Source organism: Aotus nancymaae, unplaced genomic scaffold, assembly GCF_030222135.1.
Source record: "Aotus nancymaae isolate 86718 unplaced genomic scaffold, 86718_ANA_hifiasm-v0.15.2.pri h1tg000016l, whole genome shotgun sequence".
NCBI lineage: Eukaryota > Metazoa > Chordata > Mammalia > Primates > Aotidae > Aotus > Aotus nancymaae.
The window spans coordinates 18,895,637-18,908,892 of NW_026988428.1; the positions used below are offsets into that span (position 1 = coordinate 18,895,637).

Sequence of the window (13,256 nt, forward strand, 5' to 3'; positions counted from 1 at the left end):
GTTGCTAAGTATTTATTAACCACCTAATCTAATGAGGCATTGATCTAATTGTTCTAGGCACTAAAGATACAGCAATGAACAAAACAATTCCTATATTCTTAAAGGGAGGAATAAACAGTAAAAATATAAACAAGGAATGTGTGTCATTAAATACTGATTATGATAATAAATGGACTTGGTAATTAATTGCTAAACAATTCAGAGTAGATTTTTATGATGCCGTTGATGAGCTCAGATTAAAGTCAAATGATGAGGTTTGAATCTTCCATTATAAAGCTGTGTCCCTTGCAAATTAACTCCTTGTTATAATTTCACAAAGAGAAAATAACAGAACCTATCTTGCAAGGCTGATGTAAAGATTAAAAGAGAAAATATACATGAAGACACTTATCACACTACAGGGTATATACTAAATATCAATTAATCCAATTATTATTATTACGATATGTAAGACAATCTAACTCTACTGTTGTATGGAGACCAAGCTTATAAACACATATGAAAGTCTTAGCCTCTAACCTTGAGAGTAGTTTCATTTATTTATTTATTTAAAACTAACATGAGTAATTCATAAATTCCTTCATTCAACAAATATTTATCCAGTATTGAATGTTTGCCAAGTATTTTACCAAGTGCTGGGAATACATCAGTTGACAAGTCGGACACAGACTCTGCTCTTTTGGAGTTTAAGTAGAATTGTCATGTTATCATAAGTGCCATATATTTATTATGAAAGCAAACTGAAGAAATGCCTAATTTTTCAATAACAATGACTTTAAAGAAACCAGTATTTACCAAGTGCTATTATAAGAGGTCCCTCTAGTGATGCTTTGCATTCAGAGAATGCTCAGTGGATAAAGTTCACTAACAAGGGTAAGTTTGGTTAGAAGGAAAGTAAAAATCCCAGGAACCTCTTGGTGTCCATCATTCTACTTCCAAAATACACTTGCCTTAGAAGAATCTAAATTTCTTCAGGGCAGGAAAACCTAGAGCCTACAAAAATTCATGACACATATTAGATACTTTAAAATAGCTTTTAAATGAAACAGTGAATATTCGAATACCATCCTAGTCCAAGATAACAATCATCTGAAATAGTCTCCTAACTACTGAAATAGTCTCCTCACTGGCCTCTCAGCTTAAGCTTTTACCCCACTAGTCTATTCTTCAAATAATTCAGATATCTTTTCAAATGTCAATTAGATCACTATGTTGTCTAAATAACCCCAAAGGTTTCCAATCACACTTCAAATCCAAAATCCTTCCAAGGCCTAGAAAGGCTTGTGCCACTGGCCTCTGCTTGCCTCCCGGCCTGCACCTGCAGCCCCTCACCTGGCTAAAGCCAAGTGTAGCCTGCGGTTCCCGCCACCCGCCACCCGCCACCCGCCACCCCTTCCTGTGGCTCTGCAGGCTGGTGCCTTCCCGTGTTCCCAACCTCCTAAATTCAGGCAGCCTCCTTATACAATCCCTACCACATTACACTGTTTTTATTTTCTACTTCATTACCACCATCTGAAATTATCTTTACTTCATTAACTGTTGAGTAATCTTCTACCACTTGGTGGAGGATTCCACCTAGACTTCATAAACCCCGTGAGAGCACTGCTCCCCTAGTTTCCCTCGCGTCAACTATTAACGAATTACTAGACGAAGGAACTCCCCTGCCCTGTTTCCTGCTTTCTTTAAATTGTAGAAATACACAATCACCCAAAGAAAGAGAGATCCTGATTCCAAACGACATCCCTGCCTCACCCTCAACTAATCCGACCCCTCCTCGGTTTCCCAGAGGGCCGCCCCGCCCCGCCTCGGCCGCGGTCACCCCGACTCCGCCGCCGCGCACCCGGTTCTGCAGGTTTCCACCAGGGGGCTCGCTTCGCCGGCTGGGACCTTCTCCTCCGCCTCCCTTCCCGCCCCGCCTACCCCACCACCCACCTGTTTCCCCCTCTGCTTCCAGTAGGGGGCGCGACTCTGAGGGCCGGGCCTCCGCCTCCGAAGCTGACTTCCTCAGTGCAGCTAGCACTGTCTCCGGAGGCAAGTCGACCAGCTCCTCCCACACGGATTCTGTGTAGAAATCCACGGTGTGTGCACTGGAAATGGACAGGGTGTCCCTCAGGAACCGCAGCAGTCCCTGCAACTTCGCACGCAGCGTGGGCAGGTCCGGGGTCACCGGGAGAGGGCAAGAAGCCGCCATGACGCTCACCCTCCCAGGCTGTAGGTGGCGCAAACATGGCCGTGAGGCGCCAGCTCGGCCCATATTAGTACAGGCAGGCTCAGTAGAGCTCCGAGCTGGATTCCTGCTGAGCGATTGATTGCTTCGGCTTGGTGACGTATTTTGTGGGCGTCTATTGTGGTTTTCTGGAGACGCAGTTGGTCGGCTGCAATGGCGCCGGTGAGGCGGTCAGGGAAGTGGCGGCCTGGTGGTTTTGAGGCGCGTGGTGAAGGACTTTCACCTGTCGGGTACAGGAATAAGAATGTAAAACGGAAGACATGGCGGCCTAACCATCCGCAAACCTTCGTGGGGAGTGTTCGCGAGGGTATGTAAGAAGGCAACTATTCGCAAGTCCTCAGGCTTTCTCTTGTCTTAGGATACCAGACCCGCCGAAGCTTTGTAGGATTTGGGAACCAGATCCGGTCCCACTTGGGGCAGGGGAAGCCATTCCTTAGCCCGCTGAAGCTGTGAGCTTCGTAGAGGTCTGGATAGGAAAACGGAGCAGTGTAGGTAACTTTAATTAGTTTAAACGCCTTCCCCGACTTAATTCTGTGTTTCAACAGAACTTTTTTTCTGTATTTTTCTTGAGAAACTGAGCAGAGCGAGTCTTCAGGTCCCCTGTGAACGTAGTATGTATATACTTTGGGGTAGAGAGGACTGGGCTAGAAACATACTGCTCCGAATCCTTCCTTATTACAAATAACCTAGTGGCCCTCAAGTCTTCTCTTACCTATCTTCCTCTCCTTTGCTTTAATTTGTATTTAGCCTTTTGTCTTGCTGTCTGTAAAGTCCCTCAGATCCCACTCGGAATATATAAATGTTAAGTAAATTCAGTCTTCTGATAATTGCTAGCTTTTCAGACAACCAAAAACTGTCTTTTTCTTTCGCGTTGAAATATTTTCGAAAACAAATGTAGTAGTTTGTCCAAGATAAAATACTAGATGTGGCTTTTTTTTTTCTATTTTAAGTATTGAAGGCACAGATTAAATGTTTTAAATGAACTAAGGATTTTGTTTTAATTTGTGAATACAGCTATAAACTCAAGTTGTGCAACAGTCTGAACTGGCCAGTTTTTCTTTGAGATTCTTCGATGTCTGCACGACATCTGCCCGGTCTTTTTGCAAAGGACCAACTTGCTATGGAATCCATCAGCTTACATTTGTTGCTTGAAATAATCTTTTAAAACAAAACAATCCTAGCATCTGAATGTAACGATGTAAAAAAAATGGTTTTCGTTTGTAATTAACAGCTTCATTGTTTGCTCAACCTCTTCTTTTCTCTGAAAGTAATTTTGGATCATATTCCTCACCGTAGGACAAGGCTTTGCCTTTCGAAGAAAACTGAGAATTCAGAAAAGTTATAAGAAATTACTACGGAAGGAAAAGAAGGCTCAAACATCACTGGAGTCTCAATTCACAGATCGGTACCCAGATAATCTGAAACATCTCTATTTAGCTGAAGAGGAAAGACTTAGGAAGCAACCAAGAAAAGTTCATCTTCCTTTGTCAGAACAAGTTGACCAGCCTTTGCTTGAAGAACAGTGTAGCATTCACCAGGCTTTGTTTGAAGATCAGCGTAGCTTTGACCAGTCTCAGCTAGAAGAACAATGTAGTAAAACAGTAAAGTAAGTATTTTCTTAGTATGAAATCCTTCAAGTGGTGTTTTATTGTTTAAAAGTACTATAGGATAATTTATATAGGAATTGGAATTTTTCTTATTTAACACATTTTAGAAGTCACAGTTCAGTTAGGTAAACATTTTCATGGAGGCTCTGTTTTTAGCTTAAGTAACTAAATTATTACGCTGTTTTTAGTTTAATTGACGAAGTAATGGAATGGGAATTAAGAGGTCTGGGATTTAGATTTCTTCCTCTCAAGTATAGGTGATAACTTGATGGGGCCATATGTTATGAATATATTTTTGAAAAATAACTTCTGAGAGATGTTACAAGTTTAGTCATTAACAGTATGGGTCCTAGAGCCAGACTTAACATGTTAAGTGCCCCAGTGGCCTCTTCTCTAAAATGGGAAAAATAATACTATGTCCTCTTTAAATTGGGAAAGATAATACTGTAATGAATACATACTTCATAGTTGCCATGTTGCACAGCTGCAGAATGGATTACTCACATAAACTCCGGTGTTCCTAAAGTGTTTCATGACGTTGTGAAGACTCAGTGAGTTAATGTATATGAGGATCTTAAAAGGGTATATATAATACATGGTTAATGCTCTTGAGTGTTAGCTGCTACTGTTAATCTGGATTTTCTGCAGAGGACCAGAAATGGGTTGCAATTATAAAACAAATGCACAGCTCCATGACACTTTGGTTTTATCAGAGTTAACTTACAAAAAACTATTACTGCACATACTTCAACTTAAACCATGCTAAAATCTAAAATTGCAAGAAGCTAGGTGTTAACTTGGGAGCATAACTTTTTACTTCATTAAGACCTTGTCTTTTAAAGTTATGAGCTATTCTTGCTAAAAATAACAGGAAATGGGACCACAGGCAGGAGGAATGTAATTGGGGATGAAGGCAGAGACACAGAAAGTTTACTTTTGGTAGACTTGATTATTATATTGTTAAATAATCAGTGTAAAGCTCAGGGAAAAGATTAGCACTAGAAATGTAGATTTGAGTTATTTTCTGATAATTGAAGTGAAGAAGTTTAAATCATGAGAAAAGAAGGTAAATTATGCTTTTAAAGATTACTATTTATTTTGGAGTGGAAACAGGGAAAATGTCATCATTGAATAAGTTAAGTAAGCTTTTCAGAATTGAAGAATTAGAAATACAGTGACAGCTAAGTTCACAGAAAAAAGTTGTGAGATGTATGGATTAATCAGCTATTAAATATCGTGGTCCTCTGTTATCTGTTTGGAAGATGTTCCAAGACCCTAGTGGATGCCTGAAACTGCAAATGATACCAAACCCAATTTCTGTCAATTAGAATATGTTTCTGTTAATGTCTTTTACGTGCAAATTTAATGACTTTTCCATCTTAAATCATGCACTGTGTCCATAACTTTTGCAGTTTGAAGTGTGACAGCAAAACTAGCATGATTTCTTCTTCGCAATTTGATGGATATAAGATTTTTTTTTTAACCATAGATCTTAGCAACTTCAGCACATGACTTTTTTCTTTCCTTAAGTCAAGAGCTTTTACCTTTTCACTTAAAGCAAACAGTCAGAATGGTGTACAATTTAAAACATATGAATTATTTCTGGAATTTTTCCATTTAATATTTTTGTACCTCTATTGACTGATAGTAACAAACCATGGAGCAGGGAAACCATGGATAAGGGGTGTGCTACTGTACTGTAAAGTTTAAGGTGAATAGGACTGAGAACAGGTCCCTGGATTTGTGGACTAGGCAGTCACTAGTGACTTTGGAGAGATTTTCTATAGATAGTCCCTGGTTAAGCTTTCAGTCATACATACATGTGGCATCTGAAGTCATGGTCATAGATCTGACAGCTCAAACACAAGTAGAGTATGGAGACTAAGAAGAGAAACATCTTGGGGGGAAAATCTGCATTGAGGAAGACAAAGAGGCTCTAGCTTGACAAACTAAGAAGGAACAATTAGAACAGATCAGGAGAAAAGAATGTGACTCACACAGAGAGAGTGGAATTTTCAGAAGTAAAGTGAGTAGTCCATTAAAAAAGACTTAAAAAGTTCCCATTGATCATCATATTTGGCTGCTAGAAGGTCATCACTGTCTTGGCATGGGCAGTTTGATTAGAGTAGTGAGAAGCAGAAATCAGGTATCAAAAAATCAAGGAGCAAATGGGAAGTGACAATCATAGTCTGTTCACTAATCTTTCTAGAAACTTGACTACAAAGGTCAGGAAACAAAATTGATAGTTAAAAGGGGACATGAAAATCTGATGATGGGTAATTCATTTGTTTAAGGAGGTGGCTATTAAAATACTATATTGTAGTTTATAGAGTATAGTGAAAAGTTGAGTGACGGAGGAAAGGAAAGTTATTACTGAATCAAAGATACTGAGGAAATGCATGGAATTCCAAGTAGTTGAATTAGCCTTGGCAAAAGGGAAACCTTCAGAGAGGTGAGAAGTACTTAAAGATAGAACAGTTGGAAATGGTGTCTAGGTCCAAGATAATGGTGATTCATGACTAAGTAGATGAAATGGAATAGAGCGGAGGGGGTCAGAAAACTTTGAGATTAAAGTTCATATATACACATAATTTTCTTAACATCCTTGAGTTTAATTCCTTTTTCAGTCTGGCATTTCTGTCATTCGTATACTGGTTTCATTTGTTTTAAATTTTTTTTAAACATTTTATGATCTTTCATAGCTTTCTATATTTTTTCCTAGTTGAAATATTTCTGTAAGAATCCACATTTGTGCCTTTTAGTTAATGTGTACTCTTAAAAGCTACAACTGTGTTTTTAATACCTTTTCAGACATTTTACTAATAAAGTCTTCTTTGTCCCCCAATTAAAAGCTCCTTCACAGTTCCAAAGAAAAATAAAAAGAAAACATCAAATCAAAAAGCACAAGAAGAATATGAACAGATACAAGCTAAACGTGCTGCTAAGAAACAAGTAAGTTCTACTTTAAAAATATTTAGTATAATTTTTCTTGTTTATCCTAAATATGTATACTACACCAGTTGTGCTTCTTGGTGCTGTATTCTCTCTGTAAATGTTTGTTGAATGAATGAGTGATCTGAGCAAAGGTTGAGGATTGCATCATATTCAAATTCCTTGCTTGTATTAATTATCTCAAGCCATGCTAGCAGGTCAAGACATGATTTTAAACACATTGTTTATAGGTTAATAATATGAACATCTGGAACAAAGTTTGTCTAAGTATGGTCCAGTATGGTGTTAACAAGCACCTCAAGAAATTTTTGTGTATAATTTTATGTATGATAAAACTTGAGAACCACTCACATAATAAAAATATGGATGTTTTTTATAACATTGTATTGAAGCAACTAAAAGCAAAAGGGGAGGTGTTAGAATAAAATACTTCTTTACTATATAAAGAGTTGCTTTTGTCTGTAAAAAAAAACTACTGTTTTAACTTAGCAAAAGTTAGCACTTTGTTATCATTTAGAAAACCAGAATTGTAGAACAGAATTAGACGTTTTTTCAAGTGAATACAATAAAATTACCCACAGCCTCAACAAAATTCACATTTTGTTGAAACTGTGGTAGTTCTTGTTTTTGCATTGAAGTTTTATTAATCTGTAACTTTAAAAAGGATAGTGTTATCAGTCAAAAACACCTCAGAATTTTGCTTGTTTTTGCTTGTTTTTACAGATTATCTGTAATTAAGAAATCTTCACATCTAAAATGTTTTCATTGTTCTTAAGCTGTTGGCAGATAAGGAGAAAGCAAAAAATTTCTCCATGGGAATACTAGACCAGTATTAACTAGCACAGCTTTATGCTTTTTTCTAACCATTTGCCACCTTTGGAAAAAGTATATTGGATGAAGTGTGGTAATGACCATTATGCTGTAAAACATTTAGTGTCCTCTTAAAATTTCATTTATATAGAGCTGGGCCTTTGTGATCATGAAAATTTCCTGTTATACCATGTATTGTTATAATGTGAAGGCAAAGAGGGTACTTTGCTTCAATTATGGGAAACAGTGCACATCTTGCAAAACAGACAAACCTTAGAGTGTTTGCTTAGTAATAGCTATTTCAAAACAGTTTCTGAACTGTATCTACTGTTTGTCACTAATGAAAGTTACATATGTTAATAATTTTAGGAATTCGAGAGGAGAAAACAGGAGAGAGAGGAAGCCCAAAGGCGGTACAAAAAGAAGAAAATGGAAGTGTTTAAAATATTGAACAAAAAGACTAAAAAGGGCCAACCAAACTTGAATTTACAAATGGAGTACCTTCTTCAAAAAATTCAAGAAAAAAGTTAAACATTTTGTTCTTACAAGTTAAAATATCTGCTGCTTATTATGTTCTTCTGTGACAGGTGCCTTCCAGCAATGAACTAAATTTGTCAGCATAAACTGGATTACTAAACTATCCTAAATAGAAAATGTTCACATATTTTTATTCTGGTAAAAAAACTTTCTATATATGTTCTACATATGTGTCTTATTTATTTGCCTCTGAAGGAAGGTTGGCCTGAAGAACTGAAAGAGCCTCCTATTTGCAAGACAGTCACAAGCATGTAATACTTCTGTTTCCATATGAAATTTATAGGAAATAAAATGTTTTAAAAATAAGGAATCAGAGCTATCAATGAAGCATTTCATTGGAATGTTTCGATTTAGTAATCAGTTATGTGGTTTTAAAACTCATTTTAATGATGAGGGAGGCAAAGACTTCCCTTGGACTATTTATTTTAAATTAAGTACATGTTGCAGGTGAATGGGTGCTGAAATAAACTGCCCTCACCATATAACAAAGTGACCTTGATAAATCAGTGAACTTACAGTCTGATATTTATAAAAACATTCCCTTAAATTGAAGTACATGGCTTATTAGTGTAAGGTCTTTTAAATGATGACAGAAACCCTGCAGTGTCACAGCAAGAATTAAGCTTTGCAGTTCCTGTGGACCCTATGCATTAAGAACATTATCTCTGTGTCTCCTTTGTTGGTACCCTTGTGAACTAAGGTTAACCACTGAGATAACTGCTTCTCATGCTTTGGAAATTGCAGTAGAATGAGAAAGTCTTGGCTATATTTAGTCATTGTAAGTAAAAAGAACTGACCAATAATACTTGCCAAATACTGAATGATAAAATTGTATAAATGATAGCAAATAGAGTCTGAAAATTGCATTAAGGTTTTAGGGAGCTCTTGCACTATATTTCTATATAATAAAAATATATGGTAATTTCTATGTAAAAAATTATATATTTAAAGATCAATAGGAAGTGCTTAGATAACACTGAACTTTTTATTGCACAGAAAAGCAATGCTTAGAAATTTGCATTGCACGATATTGCATTTAAAATAAGCAGCCTAGAAAACCTAAATTTGGCTACATTGGTGAAGACAGTACATCATGACCCAGGATAAATTATTTCAATAAATTGCTTTATAATTTGTGTGCATTTTCACATTTAGACACTTTATTATAACAAAACATGGAAGGAGATCTAGTCCTTTGGAGAGACAAGTGAAAGTTATGTTCAGTTTAACAATTTTGTTAAACAGCCACTTTATGCAAGGTTTATGTTAAGGAGTTCTTCCAAGAGAAATTCCAAAGTTTTTGTAGAGGAATAAATGCCAAGTAAGATATAGTAGGGGAAAAAGTAATCAGGGACAATCAGATAAAGCAAAAGGTTTAGATTTTAGTGCATCAATGAAGCACCCAGGAAACTTTACATTTTTTTTTTTTTATTTTAGAAACGGTCTCTTGCCCAAGCTGGAGTGCAGTGGTGTGATCATGGCTCACTGCAGCCTCAAACTCCTGGGCTCAAGTGATCCTGCTCAGCCTCGTGAGTAGCTGGGTCTACAGATTCATGCCACCATACCTGGCTAACATTTTTCTTTAGAGATGAAGTCTCGCCATGTTCAGACTTGCCCAGGCTGGTTTTGAACTGGCCTCAGGGATCCTCCTGTCTCAATCTTGGCCACAAAGTACTGAGATTATAGGTGTGAACCACTGTGCCTGGCTTAGAGGCTTCTTAAGAGGCATGTTTGAGGACCCTGCACTAAGAAATTTGGATACTGTAGATGGGCTTAGTAATAGATGTTTTAACAGGCAACACGGGTGATTCTGCTGTGGTTGCTCCTCGCCACACTTCAAAAATGTTGGACCAGGGCCTCAGAGAAGAAAGAGATTTTGTTTGGTTTAAGAAATTTCGAGAAAGTTTCATGTGTAAAATAGCATTTGAGGAAAGCCTTCAAGACTAAAAAGAAGTGAAAGAGCATGAGGAAAGTTTCAAAGGGAAGCAAACTTGGTATGTATTTAAATATTTAATAAATAGTTACAAAGAATATGTATATTATTACTGATGGAGGTAATACTTCCTATCAGTTCCTATTGTTTCTTCCATATGGAGAAGACACCATCATCCTAACACTTATAGTATCTTCTCTTCTTGTCCCACTTGTTCCACCCAGTGGAGGTAAAGTAAAAAATAGATGTTTGGGAGGAGGACGTCGGCTGTCAGCAGAGTGCATATACTCTTAATAGCTATTCTAATACCATAAGTGAAGAACAGGCGCTATTGATGAGGAGTAGAAGGGGTTTGGACATGGCAGGGAAGAGGCCTGTTTTGGAAAAAGTATCTAGAAAATTGTGTTGTATGGGTAAGTACATCAAGAAATAGAAAATTTGAAGGAGCACAACATAGAAGTAGAGAGGCTTAATTGTGGCCAGAGCTGATGGTTTCTGGTTTCAGATCTTAATGTGTACATAGGGAGCTTTGATCTTGGTAGTTTGTAGAGGCTTTTATTAGGGCTATTTGATTTTGTTTGAAGTAGGCTTTTAGTTGCAGTTTCAGCAAGAAGCTTTAAGACTTAAGGCACATGGGATTTTGACCTAAAAGTTTAGTGTATCTTTGTCCAGAGAAATTGGTAATTTCTATAGAGACTGTAATACAGGGCTTTAAGCACATCTATGCAGGCCTCAATGGAGCAGAATTTGATTCGGGGGAATGGAGACACTGGCTTCGGCAAAGACAGAATGTGGAAGTGGGGCTCACTCAAACACCGGCCTCATGAATGTCCTCACCAGATGCCAGCCCAAGGTGAGGCTTAGCAGGCTACTCTAGTGGTGCTGGCATCAACAAAGGCACTGGCATGTGCAGGTGGTCTCATGCAGGCTGCTGCAGCTTGACCTTGGCCTACATTAAATATGCATGTATGAGCAGCAGGGTCCTCATCAGATGCTGCTAAGACACCAGAAAACAATTTTATTCGAGGCAATGATTTAATGATAGAAAAAGGAATATTCATAGCTATGCTAGATGTTAATGACTATCAGTATTTGCTACTTTTAAACTTAAAGGCAGATGTTCCTTGGATGCAGGATAAAGTTCTAGAAAAGCTCAAGGTTTAAGTTGCTCTGAGAGTCATTGAAATGCAGTGTAAAAAATTTTTTGATTATGAAGAGATTTGAACATACTGGGGAAAGATCAGGTTTCCTTTGATTTGGTGATTGGGACTGCACCACTGCAAATTCTATACTTTCTAAGATAGCATCAGTGTTTCAAATGACACTTTCTGAAAGAGAAGATACAGTGTGCCATGCTAAATGCATGGTGAAAAGTTTAACTTCTTGATGACAAATTTCTTCCAACTTAGTTTAAGTGTGCAGCTCACGTGACTGGCATTTTGATGAGGCTAAAGCAATTGCTGGTTATCCTCCCTCTACAGATTCATGAGTTCCTGCTATAGAGTTTCTGCTACATGTTGTCTTTGGCAGTAAATACTACTGAGTTCTGGGAGCATAATTTTGTATAGGATAACTGCCTTTTAAATTTGGTGAGTATAAGGCAAGTATTGTTCTTATCTTAGGTGTTTTATTAAATTTCCAGACCTTTTGTAAGTTGAGGCATACCATAGAGTTGTTAAATTTAACTGAGGTGCTAAATGAATGTGTTGTATCCATATCCATAAAAGACACCCAGGTGGCAGCTACTGAAGGAATGCTCAGAGGCATTAAGAACATTTGTGCCTGTGAGTGAATACAATAAGAAACTGGGAAGGACTTTAATTTTATTAAACTTTTACCTGATTACAGTGAGAGAGTTTGATTATTTTTGTCTTTGTACATTAACTTGAAAGGTAACTTAATATATAGACTTAATTTTCTCACTAAGAGTTTGATAAGAGGAAAGATTTATACTGGAAGGTGGGACATCTGCATTTTACTTGCATCTTAACATTGGATGCTCTTTATGTATTTGGGTAATTCCCATTGGGAACGCTTGATTGAATCGCCCATGGAGCTGCTAGAGAGCCCTATGGTGGAAATGCTACTTACAGGCTTGATGACCCTGGGTTTTACAAAAAGATTTATTGAGGTATAATTGACTGAACATACATAAAATGTTCAATTTGGTGACTTTTGACGCATGTATATACTCATGAAACCATCACAGCAATCACCCACCTATCACCATCACTTCCTAACATTTCCTCATGGCCTGTTGTAATCAATCTCATGGAAGCCACTAATCTGCTCTCTGTCACTAATACGCATTTTCAGAAATTTTATTTAATTAGGATCATATGCTATAAACTATTTTTGTCTGGCTTCTTTTAGTCAGCATAATTATTTGGAGATTCATCCATGTTGTTGGATTTATCAAAAGTTTGCTCCTTTGTATTGCTGAGTGTTCTACTGTATGACTATTGTATGGATATATACAATTTGCTTATGCATTCACCTGCTGATAGGCATTCAGGTTGTTTCTTTTGAAACCGAGTCTCTGTTGCCCAGGCTGGAGTGCAGTGGTGCAATCTCAGCTCACTGCAACCTTTGCTGCCCAGGTTCAAGTGATTCTCCTTCTTCAGCATCTCAAGAGGTTGGGATTACAGATGCACACCACCACACCTGACTAATCTTTGTATTTTTAGTGGAGACAGGGTTTTGCCATGTTGGCCAGGCTGGTCTCGAACTTCTGACCTCAAGTGATTTACCCACCTTAGCCTCCCAAAGTGCTGAAATTACAGGTGTGAGCCACCATGCCTGACCTGGCTCTTAAAAATAAAGCTACTATGAACATTTGTGTATGTCTTGTATGGGTATATACTTTAATTTTTCTTAGGTAACTACCTAGGAGTAGAATGACTGAGACACATGGTAGTTAGGTATTTAACTTTTTGGGAAATAGGACATCATCTGTAAAATGATTGTGTAGTGGAAAAGGAGCTTCCTGGTAAAACTGAGAAACAGGCTGTGAAGTCAAATTAGTGGTATAACAATGACATTCCTCTGAGGACCTCAATAATACCCCATTGTCTGCTCTGTGTTTTATCTGTTTGCAGATTTGGCCTTCCAATTCCTAGAGGATATGCATGCTGTATTTTCTACCTTAAATTTCACTACTTTATCTCAGTCTGTTCTTCAGAGAACCAAT

At 37.6% G+C, this 13,256-nt stretch overlaps 2 protein-coding genes across 4 annotated transcripts in view; one reads left to right on the top strand and one right to left on the bottom strand.

Moving 5' to 3' along the window:
• METTL25 (methyltransferase like 25) overlaps positions 1-2,229 on the bottom strand; it is a 114,906-nt gene extending 112,677 nt beyond the window's left edge. For 2 of the 3 annotated variants that reach the window (XR_010342962.1, XM_064376922.1), the window contains exon 1: positions 1,933-2,210. Coding sequence is in view for 2 of the 3 variants with exons in the window: in XM_064376922.1 (XP_064232992.1) it covers positions 1,933-2,191 (259 nt within the window). In the remaining variant the exon portion in view is untranslated. Of the gene's footprint in view, positions 1-1,932 lie in introns of all 3 variants that reach the window. The other variant, XM_012442085.3, reaches the window with a different exon arrangement.
• A 109-nt stretch (positions 2,230-2,338) lies between these two features.
• Positions 2,339-11,913, top strand: CCDC59 (coiled-coil domain containing 59). Its single transcript, XM_012442084.3, has 4 exons — positions 2,339-2,534; positions 3,524-3,833; positions 6,687-6,786; positions 7,966-11,913. The coding sequence occupies exons 1-4, from the start codon at positions 2,381-2,383 to the stop codon at positions 8,125-8,127; spliced, it is 726 nt and encodes a 241-aa protein (XP_012297507.2). The 5' UTR covers positions 2,339-2,380; the 3' UTR covers positions 8,128-11,913.
• The last annotated feature ends 1,343 nt before the right edge of the window (positions 11,914-13,256 follow it).